The 20,158-nt window shown below is 43.0% G+C and overlaps 1 protein-coding gene across 1 annotated transcript in view; it reads left to right on the top strand.

The window, feature by feature from the left end:
- Window positions 1-676: 676 nt before the first annotated feature.
- ASPM (assembly factor for spindle microtubules) overlaps window positions 677-20,158 on the top strand; it is a 72,721-nt gene continuing 53,239 nt past the window's right edge. Inside the window, exons 1-11 of the mRNA XM_075184170.1 lie at window positions 677-1,021; window positions 2,248-2,391; window positions 3,170-4,622; window positions 5,653-5,745; window positions 6,849-6,950; window positions 8,450-8,596; window positions 9,077-9,322; window positions 16,252-16,319; window positions 17,227-17,368; window positions 17,466-17,596; window positions 18,286-18,461. Coding sequence (XP_075040271.1) covers window positions 782-1,021; window positions 2,248-2,391; window positions 3,170-4,622; window positions 5,653-5,745; window positions 6,849-6,950; window positions 8,450-8,596; window positions 9,077-9,322; window positions 16,252-16,319; window positions 17,227-17,368; window positions 17,466-17,596; window positions 18,286-18,461 — 2,942 coding nt within the window. The 5' untranslated portion in view covers window positions 677-781. The remainder of the gene's footprint in view (window positions 1,022-2,247; window positions 2,392-3,169; window positions 4,623-5,652; window positions 5,746-6,848; window positions 6,951-8,449; window positions 8,597-9,076; window positions 9,323-16,251; window positions 16,320-17,226; window positions 17,369-17,465; window positions 17,597-18,285; window positions 18,462-20,158) is intronic.

Genomic DNA, 20,158 nt, shown 5'->3' with positions numbered 1-20,158 from the left:
TATGCCCCTAAATGTCTTAGATATCTCTCTAGCCTATACTGCTTTTCTGTGCATTGACACATGCAGTATAATAGCACAAGTCTAAGAATAAATGAATACGTATTACAAGTGCTAATCTGAAACGCCCGTACAAATCATAGAACAGGCAGACAAGCATGATCCCGTATAACTTGATTTATCATAAACTAAATACAAATGCTGGGGGAAGAAGTGTTGCATAACACACGAAAATTCATATATATTTTATTCAGCATATAGTGTATCGTGTGCACAAAGATGTGCTATGCTGTGGAATCTATTTACGTTTAAGTAGGTCTAGTTTAAATATTCTATAATTAATGTATTTAAAAGTTGCCTATAAGAAGTAACAGGAAGCATTACACATATTGCTGGGTGCTTGACAGATTTGCGTAGATCGAGGAGAAACTGCGAGAGATGCAGCTATGATGTCTGTTGCTAACATGAGGCCACACCCCCCCCTGGACGCGGCGTTTTAAATAAAACTCTGACCTTCCATTGGTTGTTTTATGGTGGGCTCGACTTTAGCTTGAAACCGTGTATCCGGACTGGTCGGCTGTCCCGCTGCTTCACGCTCCTATTGGCTAGTAATGATATTAGGGCGTATACAACGCAACCGTTAGACCTATCAGCTTTAACTGTTTTTTCAAATCTGGAGTTGAAGTGACTGCTCGCTGGTGAAGTACATGGCTGCAGTGTGACTACTAGACCTGACTCCGAGTTCACGGACCCGCTACGTACGTCTGGTGGGGCCGGAGGGAACATGTTTACCGTCTCCCCACCGAGATGGATGGAGGAGCTGTCACAGGATGACACAGCGGTCCTCCCTCTCACACACTTCTCTCGGCCACCCTTTGTGAGCTTTGGTTGTGTCCGGCCGGGCTCGACTCGCAGCGCGGTTCTGTTGCTGCAGAATCCCACATCAGACCTGGTCCAGGTGACCGTGCACAAACTGCCGAAGAATCGCGGATTCAGTGCGCCAGAGACTGACGTCCTGGTGGAGGTGAGACCTTGTACACTACATCTGTTTATGCCTCCGTCATGTAGCACAGTACTGTCATCTATGGAACCTCTTCTATGTCCTGTACCTGAAAGAAGGGAGGGGAGGGTTGGCAAATTGTAGCCACAGGGGCAAGACTCGACTTAGCAGCCTATTAGGAACATTTTGAATTAAAAATAAATGCAGGTGACCCAGCCCGAGGTAGCCCACTATGGGACTATGGAATGGCCCCCTGATTGGAGTTGTTCTGATGCCTGCACTGTCTATTTTTACTCACACCCCTTGCAGGATGCCCTGCAGTGTTACCTGCACATACTACCTCACTTGTTACTGGTAACTTGTGGGTCAGATTGCTGCTGCCCGACTCCTTATTGGTAACTGGTGGGACAGGTTGCTGCTGCAGGCTCCTTACTGGTAACTGGTGGTTCAGACTGCTGCCGCCGAGACTCCTTACTGGTAACTGGTGGGGCAGACTGCTGCCCTACTCCTTAACAGGGCCGGATTAACCATAGGGCTAACTGGGCTACAGCCCAGGTGCCTTGGGCATCCAGGGGGCCCTTTTAAGTGCTCAACAGCAGTATTGATCGGTCGGGGGCGCCCCCAGCGCGATCAATGCTGCTGAGCACTTTCACTGCAGTCCTTCCCCGGCGCGCTGTAGTCTCCTTACTCAGTAAAGAGCGTACAGCGTGCCGGGGAAGGACTGCATTGCCGGGAGAAGGAGGTAAGTGCCGTGGGGGCGGGGCAGGGCGGCTCGGCTTACCGGGGGGGGGGGGGGCTGGAGGCTCGGCTCACTGGGGGAGGGGGGCCCTCACGGGGGAATGGAAGCCCCCTTAGCCCAGGGGCCTCCATTCCCTTAATCCGGCCCTGCTCCTTAATGCTGGGTCAGACAGCTGCCTGACTCATTAGTGATGGGTGTTAGGCTGACACTGTAGCACAGATAGTCAAATCTTGCAAATTGCTAGCTTGAGATAATCCATGTATGTAGATTGTTTTCTTCAATATCTGTTCATACTCACTCATAGAGGCTTTCAAACTAAGTTAGAACAGTTACAAGAGATTTTCTTGAGTTGATTCAGATAATGATTGACTTAGCAAGATGCTTCTAACTGTTAACAAGATTTACCTAAAATATTTTACTGCCAGACATTGTTTAAGAATTACATGTTTATGTACATTTATTCCAAAACTCTTCAGTCCAATTTATTTTCTCTGACATTTTATCTATGCAGCCTTTTCAAACTGTTCCTTTTACAATCACATGGACACCCCTGGATGAAGGAGGTATACGGGAACTAGTCACCTTTGTTTTAAATGATGTTGTGAAGCTTCAGGCTGTACTTCTGGGACGTGCTGAGCTACCAGCAAGAAAAAAGGTTTGACTTTTTTCTTTTTTTTTTACATCATTTAATTGTTCACATAACTGCTTGTCAATGTTTTATGCAGTGCTATAATTGATATCTGTTGTTATGGCAACCTATCATAGATTATTTACTCTCAGACTTTTGAGTTTTGTCAGTTTTCAGATAACAAAAGAACTGTTACTTGCAGCCATTTTTTGCTAGTTTTATAAAAAAAATTGCAGAAATAAATTATAAAATTTAGATGATAGCATTCCTTCTTATATATTTGATCAAAATCAGAATATTTTAAAAAATACAATATCATTAAAATGACTGTACCCCAAATTTAGAAATACTACTATTGGTATAATTAGCTGGTAATATTATAATGTATTTGTAAATAAGCATCCACTCAAAGGGGTCTTTTGTAGTTACCTCGGTGAGACTTAAATAGTAAATTGCAGTGAAAGGTGGCTTTCTATCGCCACAATAAGTGCAGGGCCGCTGCATGTATCTCTTTCCAGTCTTTTGACACCGTCCCGCTCCTCTTCTGCCCCATGTCAGAGGCCACTGCGTGTTATGTCACTCATTCAGTGTTTTAGGGTCCCTTTAAACCTTGTCACCTTAGGCATCAGCCTATGTTGCCTAGTGGTAGCATCTGCCCTTAATAATTATCAGACGTTTTTTTTTTAATCTGTGAAGTTGTAAATTTGAATCTATTCTACTTCACGTATACAGGCCTGCAGCTCTCTGCAAAGTTACTTTGTTTTTGGGTTTCTTTTATCCATTGTATTTGTTCTATACATTGCAGAGGAGCCGTTGGAATGCAGTTAAAAAGAAACATTCTCCCGTGGGACAAAAAAAGATTTCTGGACCGAAAATGAAAGATCTGTGTTTGACAGGTGTAAAAAGCAAAACTTTCAGTGTAACTCCAAAAAGTGGTCATGGGACAATGGAGAGAAAAAGAAGCCCTCTACAGTCCTGTGAAAATCGTTCCAAGATGGTAACCAGCCCATTCCATGTGAATGAACCTAGACTGAATACAGAAAATAGAGCTCCTCCTCTCTTTATCAGTCCTCTTGCAAACGAACTACATGATTTCAACCCAGGATCGCTCAGGAGCTCAAAAACGTACTCTGTTTTGTGCACCACGGAATATGAGACCTTACAGGACGTTACAAGTACATCTAGTATACAGACAGATATTGTTATTGAAGAAGAATGGACTGTAAATGAGCAGAGGGTAAATAAAATGTCCATATCCCCAATAAACCCAATGCACAATGAAAAACATAATTTTACTTGTACCCCCGGCATAATTAATGAGTTGAAATCTTACTCTGCATTCTCTCCTGATGAGTTTTATAACACAGAGCTCACTATCAAACAAGTTGGTTATTCAGAAAAATCTTGTTACTTTCAAGAGTCCTCACATGAACGTTGTACGAATGTGACCTCTGCAACTCGGACTCCGCAATTAATCCCGCACACACCGCGAAGAAAAACTTTAAGTCCGGATTCATTTGTAAACGATAGTTATGTTTCAGATAAATACTTAAATGCAGTTCATCACACTCCAATTTTGTCACCAGATCAGTTTGTGAAAGAGAATTTTCTTACATCAAACCCTGCTTCATTAGTGTTTGATAAATACTCCAATACAAATATCTCCAAACATTCACTAGTTGAAGAAGTGAAGTCAACACCGTTTGTAAATGGCTATGGAGACAAAGTATTTTCTAATCAGCCCTTGGAGGACCCAGAACTGGTGAAATCCAGGTTAACCTATTGTGTGAAACAGAAGAAAGGAAGATTTGTTAATCTTCATGTGGCCGATGACTGCTCTGTGACAAGTGATTCTGTAAAGCCTGTCATTGTCTCAGCAACTGTTATAAAGGTAAAAGCTGGGGACGGAAATGAAAAGCAACATCGACCCCAGCTGAAGTCCCGTAGACGGTTGAAGAACATTGAATCGGAGGATAATGTAGATTCTCGTGACTTACCAGTTATAAGTGTTCCAGACTTACCAGTTATAAGTGTATCAAGGCCTGCTAGCTGTCCAGAATCGTCCGTGACGTTATCTGTATCCAAGTCCATCTGTGGCCAAAAGAGAAAAAGTGAGGACATTTCTAGTGGTTCTGCTGTGCCACCCAGTGAGTCTCTGCTGAATGTTGCCTGTCAAGAAAAGAAAACATTTATTGTCAAACCATCTCTATCACAACATGTAAGCAAGCAAGAGCAAGAACCTCAGAGAAGCAGAGGAGGTAAGTCTCCATGTATAACTGGCAGGTGACAAATAAACGCTTCCCTTTTTACATCTGTTTTGCTTAAGGAAAGATAAATTCATAATATTGGAGTGCACGTCATATCTAAACATAAGGTGATTTTACAAGACAGAACTGACTGACTAATCTTACAAATTTTTTATTTTTTATTTTTTTTTCTACACATTGAATCGCACCAACTGTGAGACAATTACCCAGTCAGCATAGTTATCACCAGAAGAGAATTATTGTCTCTATGATTTCACTTGTAGCTGGGGTGCAGTTATGAGCATTTAGGAGGTGGATTGGTTAATATCTCTCCAGACCTTGAATACAATATAGACCTCATGATTTTGGTCAGATTATCAGGGAATAGCTATACCATTATATTCAGACCTCTCCTATATTCTCCGTGGCATACCTACCCATGAATATACAAGTGGCAGACAATTAAACATTTATTTGGTATATCAATCAGTATACTGACTACTCTTTCAAAGCCTACAACCTGGTTCACAACCCTTATTTTGGTAACATAGGAGAAAGCTTTGGGTGCACCCAGTTATTTTGTTTATACATTTTGTTTTTGTTTTTTAAAGTCTGATATCATTTTATATTTCGCTGGCTCTTTAAGATTCTATAATAAAAGTTATATTTTAAGTGGATGATACATGTGACTATAACAATTTAGGAGGGACATTTTGTGCACCTTGTTAAACAAACTCCTGTATCTTTGCCTTAATCTTTCAATGTGGCAACTTCATTTAAGATAACCAACAGTTTTATCCAGCAGCTACGAACATTTCAATAATAATATTGATCTGTCTGTAATACATGTGAGAGCCAGAGAAAGGTTCAATGAGTTACAATCATTTCCTTGACCCGTACTAATTTTTTAAGATACGTTTCAGATACTTGACACGCTAATTTACATCACTTTCATTGCTGTGTACAGTTAGATTGTTTTACAAATGCATATTTTTCTTGTAGTAAGTTAGGGATATTGATATTTCTTCTTGGTGTTTTTCAGTCTCTTGGGCATTGAAATCCACTGGGAAAATCCATAAACTAAAAACTGATACTGTCAAAGCAAAGCCCATCTTGGTAAAATCTCATCAGAAAGGTATATGAACGTGTTTTGTCTGGGGTTTTATTTATGTTAAATGCGCCTTGTACTTCAACATTGCCTATTTTGGAAAAGGTTTGGTGCCTGTAACATGTCATGATGGTAAATGAGGTCTGATCTGCTAATAGCGATCTTCAGAACTGCGTTTGCAGCGGATTTCCTCGGGTTGATGACTATAATCACCACGTACTTCTGATCATTGCAGCATAATATTTTATGTGTACAATGCTATGGTTTACAGTACTTTGGTAAAATGCAATGTAAAAGGTTCTGTCCAGTTAAAAATCATTGTTTAGTTAATATTCTACTCCGTGACCTGTCCTTTGTTACACAAAAAATTCTAAAGACACTCTTTATAGGCGTTAATCCAAATTGTTCCAGGAACCAGCAGCTGACAAGTTATATTCCATTCTTTAAAAGAAAAAGAAAACAATGTGAGAGAAGAAAATAAACTATATACAAATGCAGTGTTCTCTCTAGCACCCATTTCCCGGGTGCTTCACCCCCTCTGTTTTTATTTGCCACCTGGCTCTCTGATCCCAACAGAGTCCTATTATAAAAGAATAAACCATTGTTTCTCCTATTAGAACACGCACTATGTGAGCACTACAGCCAGCAGTGTGTGTTAGACCACTGACCAACAGTCTGACCAGTCTGACCAGTCCTGGCTGGTGTGAGCAATAACCTTCAACATTTTTCATTATTATTTCAAAGTATTGCACAGCCCCCACTCGGCTGCTTCTTAATGCCACCCGGCTGGCAATGTTTTCTGGGGAGAACACTGCAAACGGACCAAATTGGGTCCCTAGAACAGCTTGGTAAAGTTCATTTCTGAATAAATAAAAAGCAGAATCCAATGGAGGTGCTTAGCGATTCACTTTCTGTATGCATTTCAAAGCATTCAGCATTTTCATCATTAACTGATACACACTGGTGATTTTATCTTTTCTAAAAATATTTCACTATCCGCTCTAATACATCTGTGCTGAAGTTTAAAAAGCTCCCTGTCATGGGATAAAATGTGTATTGTTATAGAGCTATACTTCCATGCTTAAAATAACTTGTTTCTCCACACTTTGCTTTTAATGTATTTATTTCAGATAAGACTGGACCATCACCAGCGCAATCTACTGCCAAGTCTTTCAAGAGAGTTGTTGCTGTTCCACAGTCAAAGCTGACCTTCATAAAATCATCCAAAACAGGTATCTGGCTTTTTTCCCTGTATCTGTTTCATAATAGTGACATTTTCAGTTTAAAATATGCAGTGAGCACTCCAGGGAGAACATAACATCATAATACTCTGTATGGATTACAGTGTTCATTTGATATAAATAGTTTTGTCAGACATTCTCTTTCATTAAAATAAGAGTAAATCCAGTTCCAGATAAATAATTTTTATTACTCTTTCAAGATATACTAGCAGAGTTGGTATCTGTTATGATCCAGCAAATATCAAGTCCTTATTCTAGTATTAAGGGGTTTATTTACAACGGTGCGATCAGGCAGGGACCCTTATAAACGTATATATTATACAGCCGGAGCTTTTCGCATACATGAAGCTGCACATGTCAGGATGTTTTTATCGGCGCATGCGCAGGTAAAATATCCATCACTTCTGATCATCGCGGCAACCGAAGGAGCAATGCGAAGCCCCTCTTCTATCGCAGAGGTGGGAGATTTTTGCATTGCATCACAGTGAAGATAAGTTCTACATGTCAAACATAAATTATGTGGCACAGTCCAGTCATGTCACCTATATGTAACAAGGGGATTGAGGGTGGGGATTATATGTGACATATGTCATACTTGCCTTCTTTGGGGAGGCAACGTCTGGAGGGGGCAGGGTGCCTGGAATCGCATTATTTTGGCCCCACCCCCACGGGTAAAATTACGTTTTGACGCAGGGGGCGGGGCCAAAATGACGCGATTCTCGGTGAGTCACGTCATTTTAACCGGGGAATTCACGGATGCGGGAGAAATGCCAGCTCTCACGGGAGCCCGGGAGGCTGACCTGAATTTCGGGAGTCTCCCGGACTTTCCGGGAGAGTTGGCAAGTATGACATATGTTCTTCCACTGTTCTCAGGTTGCATACGTCAAAATGCCCCATGTGTGCAAACAGTTGTCAACAACAAAAAAATGTTCGCCTCTCTGGCTTCCGTTTGCCAAGAGACTCAATTCGCTGTGCTGAAATAATTTTATTGCAATATAAATACACAAACGAAAGCATTTCTTTACATTTATTTTCTTTTTTTATTGAAATTATTGCAATGTTTACAAAGCGAAAGAAAATTCTTGCATCTACAAAACAAGTGAAATATAAAAAATTGGCAATGCAGAGGGGCGAGAAAATTAATTGATACTGAGCATGATAATGCAACTGTATTTTTTGTGTACATTCGAGTCGGGGAAAGGATAAATAAAGCAAGGAATGTGGCGCTGTGGGCAGATGAGGCCTTTTGTGTCCCTAAACCCATTTTAATCTGTTTCATCATCCCCGAGATAGCATGCTATTTTCTTCTTGAGCATAAACACAGACAGAAACTGAGAATATGGCTAAAATTTCCATGCTTTGGTTCTATAAACTGGTTGGTTCTATAAACAGGTGTTTACTGATTAGGTCCCATTGATCTGTGTGTGAGCATTAATGAGATGTGCTTTTGAATTTGCCTACAATGTACTAACCTACTACCTTGTTAATAGTCATTCCTCGGCACCCCATGCCATTTGCTGCTAAAAACATGTTTTATGATGAGCGCTGGATGGCAAAGCAAGAACGTGGATTTACTTGGTGGCTAAACTTCATTCTCACTCCAGATGACTTTGCTGTGAAAACAGATTCCATGAAAGGTTAGTCAGTCTGTTCACTGTAATATGTTATCTAAAAAAGTCTTATGTATTTGACTTTAGTGTTGACTTTAGTGTTGCTAAAAGTTAGAAACCCAGGGCCTGAGTCATTAAGAAAAGTAAGGCAAAAAAAGGAGTAAATGTTCTCCGGGACAAACCATGTTACAATGCAAGGGGTGCAAATTAGTTTATTTTGCACATAAGTTAAATAATGGCTGTTTTTTCATCTAGCACACAAATACTCAATAGCTTTATTTTTACACCGAAATTTAAAATTGGTTCAGGACATGTCCTATCCCAAATATAAATCTGTTCCCACATTTTAAATTTACCCCCCCCCCCCCCCCTCCAATGCAACATGGTTTTGCGAGGTGCAAAGTTACTCCTTTTTTTATGCTTTGCTCCCCTCAATGACTCGGGCCCCCAGTGTATATCTCTTTTAGGTGTGTGTGTGCATGCGTAACCTTGTTTTCTTTCCAAAAGTGAATGCAGCTACTTTGATCCTGGGATCTGAGAATATTCACAAAGTGAGCGTGCCAAAGGCTCCAACCAAGGAAGAGGTTTCCCTTAAAGCCTACACAGCCAGATGCAGGTTAAATAAACTGAGGAGATCTGCCTGCCGCCTTTTTACCTCCGACCCTGTAGTGAGAGCTATACGAAGATTGGAGGTGGAAATTGAGGCTCGTCGTCTTCTTGTGAGGAACGACAGACATCTGTGGAAGGATATTGGTAAAGTACTTTTTTTTTTTTTTAAAAGTGGTTAAAGGAGCTGTGCTTTCCCCCTCAAACTTCTGTAGGTTCCTGCTTTTCACAGTGAACAGCAAAAAAAACTTGTAAAATAGTGTCATAGTGGTTAGTTGTGAGAGACTTTACTGAAGGGAAGGTGGACCTCTCCTTTTAAAGGCTTAATATTGAGGAATCTGTCCCACTACCGTGCTATTACATGTTTTATATATCATAACTGTCGCACCCCCAAACAGATCACAATTTCAGGACTTTCTCCTATGAGCTTGAAACATTTTGGGAGCAGTATAAATCACAGCAGCAGCAATCTGGTCCCAATTATCAGTGGTAGATATGTAGATATTTATCAGCCATGGGCAAAAATAGGTCTGCACACCCGGATTTGTCAATTGATGAAAACATGCACCACTGCTGTGATTGCATTTACATAATACAGGCCAAGAAAGCAGGAGCACACTTTAGATGCTAAAGACATACTAATCACAATAAGAAACATTTTATGTATTGGACTCTGTAATATTGCTATATAATGCAATATCTGAAATAAACAGGATGGGTCTGACTTATTAAGTTTTCTGGACAAAACCATTTAGCAATGCAAGGGGTGCATATTAGTTTATTTCTTTCATCCAGTCTGGGGGATACTGCTTACCATGGGTTGTGGAGGGGAGCACGGGAGTTGGCACCTAGCTACTTAACTTTAGCACTGCCGACGGACCCCTCCCCTCTACAATCTCCCTGCCTCTTCCTCTTCAGTTTTTTTCTAGGTGCCCAAGGAGTTGGGCTGTGTGTTGTTTAACTGCTAGTTTTTTCATTTTTATTTTTCTTATTTAACTTTTAATTTGTTAATTTTTCCAAATATAGGACTTTTGTTTTGGTGGCAGATCTGGGAGTGTGTTCTATCATAGAGAACACACTCCCGGAATAGCAGCGCAGGCACTACTCTGTCAGATGAGAGCCAGAAGCTCTCGCTGGCAGAGAATTAGGGTGCGGTCTCTCCGGACCGCTGTCACTCTCGGAGCCTCCCCCGATAACCGGCGCTGCCACTGCAGGTATAGAGCGCCGGTTATCGGATACAAATGCCGGCAGCCATTTTGGATTTGGTCCGCAGGGGAACAGGACGGAAAAAAAGAGAAGGGGGCAATACCAAGATCCCCCCTCGTAGAGAGGAGGGGGCATCGGGGTACAGAACCGCTGCAGGAGACCTCAATTCTTTGAGGTCTCCATTACTCTGCCGCATAGTATATTTTTTTATCATTGAGAAATATGTAACTGTGGAGACAGCATTATCGGAGAGGGGGGAGCTAGGACTACATAGAGCTCCCCTGCTCTTCTGCACAGTTAGATTAGTTGGGCCTTCTGGCGCCAAGAGAAGCCCGGGAAAGGAGACATCTCTGTGGGAGCAGGCACCAGGACACTGCTGTTGGTTTTCTCCCCTGTTTGGCCTTTGGGCTAAGTATCTCATTTATTTAACATTTACTACAATTTTCTGTATTTGGTCTGATTATAAAGTGGGCTAGTAGGGGTTATATTGTGGTTCTCTTACTTGCCAAAATATCACATTGTTTATTTCACAAAAGTACAAGTACAACTTTTATTATAGATTAGTTGATTACTTGTTTTCTTCATTGTCTCTCTCAATCTCACTCTCTAAACTCGAATCTGGTGTGTTTGGTGTTCCTTTCCTTTGTGAAAATGACAGATAAAGGAAAAGGTCCTATGGCTAAATATTTTACATGTTCTAGTTGTAAAATTAAATTACCATGTGGGCAGAAGGACCCGTTTGCGCTCTGCTCTGCTTGTTAAGGGGGGTCCCCCTCTGCGCAGACCCAGCACACTCCAGCCCCACTGATGGAGGAGCCGGCCTGGGTGGCTTCTCTGACACAGTCGGTTTCCTCTTTAGCTAAGATTATCACTCAATCTACTTAGTTACTGACTAGTATGGCAGCTGTTCCTGCGGTGTCAGATAATGCTGTTAAAGTTGTGGGGCTTCCTGCTGCCACAGTTTCTACTGAAACGGCTATAGCAGGACCTTCTTCTTTAGCTATGGATCCGCCCATGGTTCCGACAGAACCTGCATGGTCCTCACCATGTATAAAGGGTTTTAGACAGGCTAAACCAATTACTTGAATCCCCAGACTTGCCCCCTGCTAAAGGAAAGCGGCTTAGATCCGCTAATCCTCTAATGGTCCTTTCAGATTCTGAGGGTTTTTCAGAAGAGGAAGGGGAAACAAATTTTGATCCTGACCAGGTTCAACTGTTGGAACAGGAAGAAAACACTAGATATCAGGGTATTGATGATTTAGTTTAAGCGGTGAGGCAGGCGTTGGACCTTCCAGAAATGGAGGATCCTAGCTCTATGGACAGAAGTCTTTTTAAGAAAGCCAAAAGGAAGGTTATTCGGTTTCCTCCTTCTGTAGAACTCCGAGATATTGCTGAGGGAGCCTGGAAACAGCCTGATAAAAGATTCTCGGTTCCAAAGAGATTCTCCTCCTTGTATCCATTGCAGGAAGAGGACGTAGATACTCCAGTAGCCCGCTTGGCACGACACACTATCCTGCCAGTCCCGGGCACAGCAACTTTGCAGGACTCCACTGATCGCAGAGTGGAATCTCAATTAAAATCGAGCAGCGGGTTCTTCCTTTAGACCCACATTTGCCTCAGCTTGGGTTGCTAGAGCCATGGAAACATGGGCAGAACAATTGGCAGAGGCCTTACAGAACTCTGAATTACTTACCCATTCTTTACATTTGAAAGAGGCATCGGGGTACCTTTATTAGGCGGCTCAGAACACAGCGTCTGTGTCCTCCTCTATTCAGGCTGCAGCAATTTCATCAAGAAGAACGTTATGGCTGAAATCCTGGGAGGTGGATTCAGAATCTAAAAAGTCCCTTGAAACCATTCCTTTTTCAGCAGCAGGTTTGTTCGGCCCGGAGTTAGATAGTATGATTTCCCAGGCAACGGGTGGCAAAAGCACTTTTTTGCCGGTACACGCAAGTAGAGGCCGGGCCCCGCGTTTAAGTTCCTTCAGGCAGTCCTTTCGGGGGACCTCCTTTCCTAGGGGCCAGTCATTTAGGGGTAGACAACCGAATGCTAGAAGCTTCTCAGTCAGAGGTAGGTCCTCGTTTGCAGCTAGGCGTCAGGTCTCCAAGGCTCAGGAGAAGCCTGTGTCATGACTGCCACTCTACTCTCCAGGAGGTGGCGGCAGTGGGGGGACGTCTGTCTCTTTTTCAGGAACAGTGGGCAGCGTCATCTCAGGATCCTTGGATTCGGGGCATTATATCAAGGGGGTACATGATAGACCTGCTGGGTCCAGTACCACATCGTTTCTTTGTAAACCCGCTACCCCGAGATCCACAAAGAAGACAGGTGATACAGGGTTGTCGCCTCTCTTCTTTTGCAAAGAGTGATTTGCAGGGTCCCAGACAACCAGAAAGGAAAGGGGTTTTATTCAAATCTTTTTTCTGGTCAGGAAACCGGACGGGTCCTTTCGACCCATCTTAAACCTAAAGAACCTCAATGTGCACTTACGAGTGGACAAATTTCGGATGGAGTCCCTGAGGTCGGTAATAAACGGCTTAGAGAAAGATCAGTTTATGGCTTCCATAGACATAAAGGACGCATACCTCCACGTTCCCATTTGGAGCGGTCATCAGCCTCTCCAGAGATTCACAGTGGGGGCCTCCCACTATCCGTTTCGGGCTCTTCCCTTCTTCTCTCCACAGCTCCAAGGGTCTTTACGAAGATCATGTCGGTGATGGCAGCGTGTCTTCACTTAAAGGGAGTTCAGGTCGTGCCCTACTTATACGATCTGCTCATCAAATCCTCCTCATAGATTTGCTTGCATCAGCACTTATCCTTCAGCATAGCTGTCCTCGAGAGCTATGGGTGGCTGATAAACTTAAAGAAATCCCAGGTGGTTCCGTGCCAACGCATGGTCTTCCTAGGACTCATCATGGACACCAATCAGCAGAAGGTGTTCCTGCCTGCGAAGAAGATCAGTTCGATTCAGAATATAACGTCTCAGGTCTTGTCCTCTCCCACTCCCTACTAGGAAAGATGGTGGCCTCCTTCGAGACGATTCCCTTCGGTCAGGCTCATTCACGATGCTTCCAGTGGGATCTGTTGATGAAATGGTCAGGATGCCACCTACATTTGGATCACCAGAAGATCTCGCTGTCTCTGGGGGCGAGAGAATCGTTTCAGTGGTGGCTGATTCAGGATCACAGGTCGGTGGGCAAGTCCTTTGCTCCATGGTCATGGATCATAGCCACAACAGACGCCAGCCTAAAAGGTTGGGGGGCTGTAGTCCTGCATCTCCGGCTCTAGGGGCTTTGGTCACTTCAGGAATCAGCCCTATCCATCAACACGTTGGAGTTGAAGGCAATTCTTTTGGCTCCTCGGGGGGCCCAGACTCTTCTTCAGGGCCATCCAGTCAGGGTTCAGTCCGACAATGCCACGGCTGTGGCATATGTCAACAGACAGCGAGGAACGAGGAGTGCAGCTGAAATGCGAGTAGCAGTCCAGATATTTTTTTGGGCGGAACAGTATCTTCCAGCAATCTCGGCACTGTTCATTCCAGGAATAAAAAATTGGGAGGCAAATTATCTCAGTTGCAATGCGATGATGCCAGGAGAATGGTCCCGCCATCCGGAAGTATTTCAGTCCCTAGTTCAGAGGTGGGGTTTTCCGGATATAGACCTCATGGCCTCTAGACACAACAGAAAGGTTCCAAGGTTTTGCGCAAGGGCAAGGGACCCCTTAGCGGTAGCAGTGGACGTGATGACCATGTCATGGTATTTCAGGTTGGGATATCTGTTTTCCCCGATTCCCATGCTTCCTCGAGTACTCAAACGAGTGAGGCAGGGCGGTCTGCCGGTAATTTTAATAGTGCCCTCATGGCCGCGTTGTGTGGTATGCGGACATAATCTCCATGGCGGTAGGACAAGAACATCGTCTTCCGTCGCAAGACGATCTTCTTCTGCAAGGTCCTTTTCATCACCAGAACTTACCTCAGCTCAGTTTAACGGCATGGCTGTTGAAGCCAGGCTCTGGAGGGCTAGGGGTTTCTCCCCCAGTGTAGTGAACACTCTGCTGCGAGCTCGAAACCCGGTTTCAGCTCGCATCTATCATCGTATTTGGCGAGCTTATATCACATGGTGTGAAAATAGATCCTGTCACACATCCTCTTTTCGTCTCCCTTGACTGTTGGCTTTTCTTCAGGATGGGCTGGAAGCGGGTCTCCGTTTAGGTTCCTTAAAAGTTCAGGTATCAGCGCTTTCAGTTTTCTTTCACCTGAAGTTAGCGGATTTGCCAGACATCAAGACTTTTATTCAGGGAGTCCTACATATTCAGCCTCCCTACGTTCTGCCTACATAGAGCACCATGGGATCTTAACCTGGTACTTGATATGCTTAAGAGGCCTCCTTTTGAGCCTTTACTTGCAGCAGATTTTATGTGTCTGACCTGGAAGGTCGTCTTTCTTTTAGCAATTGCATTTGCAGGCAGGGTTTCAGAATTAGGAGCTTTGTCTTGCCGGGAACCATACCTTGTTTTCCACGAGGACAGAGCGGTATTAAGAACTCTTCCATCCTTTGTTCCGAAAGTTGTTTCGCCATTCCATTTGAACCAGGAAATTGTGGCTTCTCATTCTGAACAGCAGTCTATGGAAAAGTTAGATGTGGTTAGGGCTCTCCATATTTATGTTAAGAGAACTTCCCAGATTAGGCGTACAAATTCTCTGTTTGTACTTTTTGATTCCAATAAAAGAGGCTGGCCAGCCTCAAAACAGTCTATTGCAAGATGGATTACAGCAACCATTAAACAGGCTTACATAAGGGCTAACCGTCCTGTGCCAGAGAGACTTACGGCCCATTCCACCAGATCGGTGTGGGCAGCGAGAAATGGGGCTTCTGCGGACCAGCTTTGCAGGGCAGCCACCTGGTCCTCTGTCCACACCTTTACCAAATTTTATCAGTTCAATGTATTTGCGTCCGTGGATGCAAATTTCGCTCGTAGTGCTCTACGAGCGGGGCTTTCAGAGGGGTCCCACCCTTAGGGGGCTGCTTTAGAACGTCCCCATGGTAAGCTGTGTCCCCCAGACTGGATGAAAGAGAAAAGAGGATTTTTGTACTTTACGTTAAATCTGTTTCTCTGATTCGGTCTGGGGGACACTGCGATCCCTCCCTTCTACTTTTCCTTTGTGTGCTCTTGGTTGATTGGCCTTTTCTCCTTGGGGCTTTTTAATTAACTGAAGAGGAAGAGGCAGGGGGATTGTAGAGGGGAGGGGTCTGTCTGCAGTCCTAAAGTTAACTAGCCAGGTGCCAACTCCCTTGCTCCCCTCCACAACCCATGGTAAGCAGTGTCCCCCAGACGGAATCAGAGAAACGGATTTAACGTAAAGTACAAAAATCCTCTTTTTGCATATAAGGAAAATAGTGGTTGCTTTTTCATGTAGCACACAAATGGCTTTGTTTACACTGAAATTTAAAGTTGATCTAAGACATACCCTACCCAAAATTTAAATCTGTCATCACATTTTAAATTTACCTCCGCCTCCAATGCATCATGGTTTTGCCTAACTTACTTTTGCTTAACTTTCCTTAATGAATCAGACTCGGTGTTCTTAATGCACATTTTGATCAAATTGTGAAAGCCAAGGTGACCTCATTCCTCATATTTATTTCAGATCTTCAAATATATAGTACTATTACAGAGCCTATAACAAAACTATTTCTTATTGTGATTAGCATGTCTTTAGTGTACAGTGGGTACTCCTGCGTTCTTCTTCTATATATGTTTAGTATGGTTTATCATGTTTAACTGTGCTTAAAAAGGAATGAATGTACCAGCATGATAAACTGGGCATAATTTTAGAAGGTAGTATATTTTACAATACTGGATTTGTTTTCTAGGCGAACGTCAGAAAATCCTGAACTGGCTACTTTCCTATAATCCATTGTGGCTTCGTATAGGACTCGAGGTAATGCCTTCATTTAAGTATTATTATTATTATTATTATTATTATTATTAATATTTATAAGGCGCTACAAGGCATCCGCAGCGCCGTACAGAGACAAACAAAATCACAATACAATGGGAGACAGCACAGTACAGTAAACACAGCAACTCAGTACGCTCAATGCACAGCTAGAGAGGGCGGGGAAGGGGGAGGGAGGATCCGAAAACGACGGGGCCCAAGAAGGGGGGCGCGGAAGACAGGGAGACCCCCAGGGGGGAGGAGGGAGCGAAAGTGGATGTGGGGTGGAGGACCTTTGAGGAGGAGGGCTAAGTAGCTGGAGAGCAGAGTTAGAAGTGGTGGAAACAGGAGGAGAGATGGCCCTGCTCAGAGGAGCGTACAATCTAAGGGGAGGGGTGGACAGACAGAGAGACGCAGGGGAGAGAGGGAGAGTAGGGGGACAGAGGCAGAAGATAAGGTAGGAAGTTAAGTGGGAGACAGAAAGGCTTTAAGAAAAAGGTGGGTTTTTAGGGCCCGTTTGAAGCTGGACAGATTAGGGGAAGTTCTGATGGAGGGAGGGAGCTTGTTCCAGTGGAGGGGGGCATGTGGTTTTTGTTTGTTTTCTCGCCCTCTTTTTTTTCTATTGTATATTTCTCACATTAAACCAGCTCATATACACTGTTATCACACATCGTGTTGTAGGACTAAATTTCCCAGCATGCCCTAGCAGACAGATACTGGCAGAGCATGCTGCAAATTGTGGTTCTGCAACAGCCGGAACGTCACGTTTTCCTACATCTGTAGCAACTTTTTTTTTTTTTTGTTAATTGTTTTTTCCCTCACCAAAGAAAAATATTCTCATTTACTGCAATAATTTATATGCACCATGCACTGGTTTTGCGGGTTGATTGTGACCCTGTTTTATTTGCAGACAATATTCGGAGAACTAATTTCTCTGGAAAGCAATAGTGACGTTACTGGACTGGCTCTTTTTATCTTGAATCGTTTACTTTGGAATCCAGATATTGCAGCAGAATATAGACACCCTTCAGTACCACACCTGTATCATGATGGTGAGTATGGTCACCAAGGCGTTGTGTAATATCCACTCTTTTTGGCCATGTAACATTTTGTTGAGGAGCTTTCACTTTCCATTTTAACCCTTTTAAGGTCATGAACAGGCTTTGTCCAAGTTTACGCTGAAGAAACTGTTGCTATTGGTTTTCTTTCTTGATTATGCCAAACAGTCAAGACTCATTGACCATGACCCCTGTTTATTCTGTAAAGACGCTGAATTTAAGGTGTGTATGATTTAATATGAATATATTTAAGTAGCACCTCAGTGTTCTGCTTCAGTTCAATGCAGTATATGCTAGCCAGGAAAAGAGAGCCATTAGAACATTTTACAATATGTAGTGACATGCCCTCTTATTGAGGTTAGCTTAATCTCTGACAAGAAAGCTGCTTACCTTTTTAACTTTCATAAAAGAAAAAAAATAGTTGGAATAAACACTATGGGTCTCATTTAGGGTTCGGAGCAAAGCAAAAATAAAAAGGAGCAAATTTGCACCTTGAGAAAACCATGTTGCACTGTTGGGGGACAAATTTAAAATATACTGACATATTAAGAGTTGGGAAAGGGTGCCCTAGTTCAACTATAAATTGCAGATCCAATATCTGGGTGCTACATATAAAATAAATAGATGCATTTGCACCCCTTGCATTGCAACATGGTTTGTCCAGGAGCAAATTTGCTCCTTTTATGGCTTACTTCCTCACTCTAAATGAGGGCTTACGTGTAGAGGGAATTCCTATTATCCAGCTTGAAACTAATTTATAGGACTTAACAATAATCCTTAATATTTATTTCTATACTTTATATGTTCATCAATGTAACCTTTTAAAATCTTAGTTGTTCTCCCTATTTTGCCATGAACTCAAGGATTCTGTGTGTGTGTGTAACTGGTTTTCTAAACACTTATTTTTGCAGACAAGTAAAGACCTCTTGCTGGCATTCTCTCGTGATTTCCTGAGCGGAGAAGGAGATCTGTCACGCCACCTTGGTTATATGGGGTTATCCGTGTGCCATACCCAGACACCTCTTGATGAGTTTGACTTCGCAGTAACAAACCTGGCAGTGGATTTGCAGTGTGGTGTTCGTTTGGTGTAAGTAACACTACATTCATCATTGTTGCCATTTTTCTGTTATTTGATAGTAAAAACACGATTGAAATATGAACTTCAATATTGTTAAACTGAAAAATTTATTGAACTCTTGTTGTAAAGTAGTGAGGTTGAGGTCTTCCTTAGTTGGTAGGTAAAGGAATATTTTCTTGACCCCCACCTAGGAGTAGGGGGGTGGAATATTCTATATGATGCATTCTTTTATTATAACAAACTGCATTATCCTGTTCTGCCCTTCAATAATTCATTGAAAAAAACAAAAAACGATTACATAAGCTCTACGGTTTCCATTCTGGATGTAGAGTGGATTTACCCAGAGTGGTTTTTGTGTTCTATGCTGCACGGTGGCATAATGGTTAGCACTTCTGCCTTACAGCACTGGAGTCATGAGTTCAATTCCCGACCATGTCAAGGACTTCATATAAAGCAGCTGTTAAATATAATTATTTTAATACATCTAATAAATAGATTAACGTGAGATTACAAGCGATTTGCAGCTGGGACTGCATTTTATTCTCACACTTTAATTCACTTTGCACTATATATTTTTTTTATTTTTTTTTCGCTAGTTGTACAATTGATTATATTTTTAATACATAACAATAAAAATTTAACTTTAGTAAACAGTCATACCCCAGAGTGCCTCTATACATACTTTATTATTATTATTAATTTTTATTTATAGGGCGCCACTAGGTGTCCGTAGCGCCGTACAGGGACAAACAAAGTTACAATACAAGGGGAGACAGTACAGTAAACAATAAGCACAGTAACTCGGTGAGCTCAAAGCACAGCTAGAGGGGCGAGGGGGAAGGTCCTGCATACGGCTGAGCCCGAGAGGGAGGGCCCGGATGACAGGGAAACCCCCAGAGGGGAGAGGAAGGAGCGAGAGGGGACGGGGGGGGAAGAGGGTCCTCGAGGAGGAGGGCTAGGTAGCTGGAGAGCAGAGTTAAGAGTGGTGAGGACAGGAGGAGAGATGACCCTGCTCAGAGGAGCGTACAATCTAAGGGGTGGGGTAGACAGACAGAGAGACACGGGGGAGAGAGGAAGAGATAAGGGAAGGGGAATGAAGGGGAAGGGGAAAAGGTAGAAGAAAAGGTAGGAAATTAAGTGGGAGACTGGAAGGCTTTAAGAAAAAGGTGGGTTTTTAGAGCCCGTTTGAAACTGGACAGATTAGGGGAAGTTCTGATAGAGGGAGGGAGCTTGTTCCAGTGGAGGGGGGCAGCGCGGGCGAAGTCTTGGATACGCGCATGGGAGGAGGTGATCAGGGGGAAAAGAGGCGACCGTCATTGGCAGATCGGAGAGGGCGGGATGGAGCATGAATAGAGAGGAGGGTGTTTTCCTAGTCTGTGTCTGTCTGTCTGTGTGTGTGTGTATTAGGGAATTTAGATTGTAAACCCAAATGGGGCAGGGACTGATGTGACTGAGTTCTCTGTACAGCGCTGCAGAATTAGTGGCGCTATATAAATGAATGGAGATGAGATGAATACAAAGTTCAAAATGTGCATCAATACACTATGCTGATGACTGATATGTCCAGGGGTTAAAGTAAAGTGGTTCTGAGAATATATTCATACATGAAAAAGGATGTGGTTCACTAGTTGGATAAATCTGTTCTAAAAGTATCAGAGGTCACAGTTATGTTGCCTGTCTGCCAAGGTTGCACAGGGCAATGAGAG

The sequence above is a fragment of the Mixophyes fleayi genome, chromosome 8, assembly GCF_038048845.1.
Source record: "Mixophyes fleayi isolate aMixFle1 chromosome 8, aMixFle1.hap1, whole genome shotgun sequence".
Classification (NCBI taxonomy): Eukaryota; Metazoa; Chordata; class Amphibia; order Anura; family Limnodynastidae; genus Mixophyes; species Mixophyes fleayi.
The sequence above is the reverse complement of the archived record's forward strand: the minus strand, read 5'-3'. Positions and strand labels throughout refer to the sequence as shown.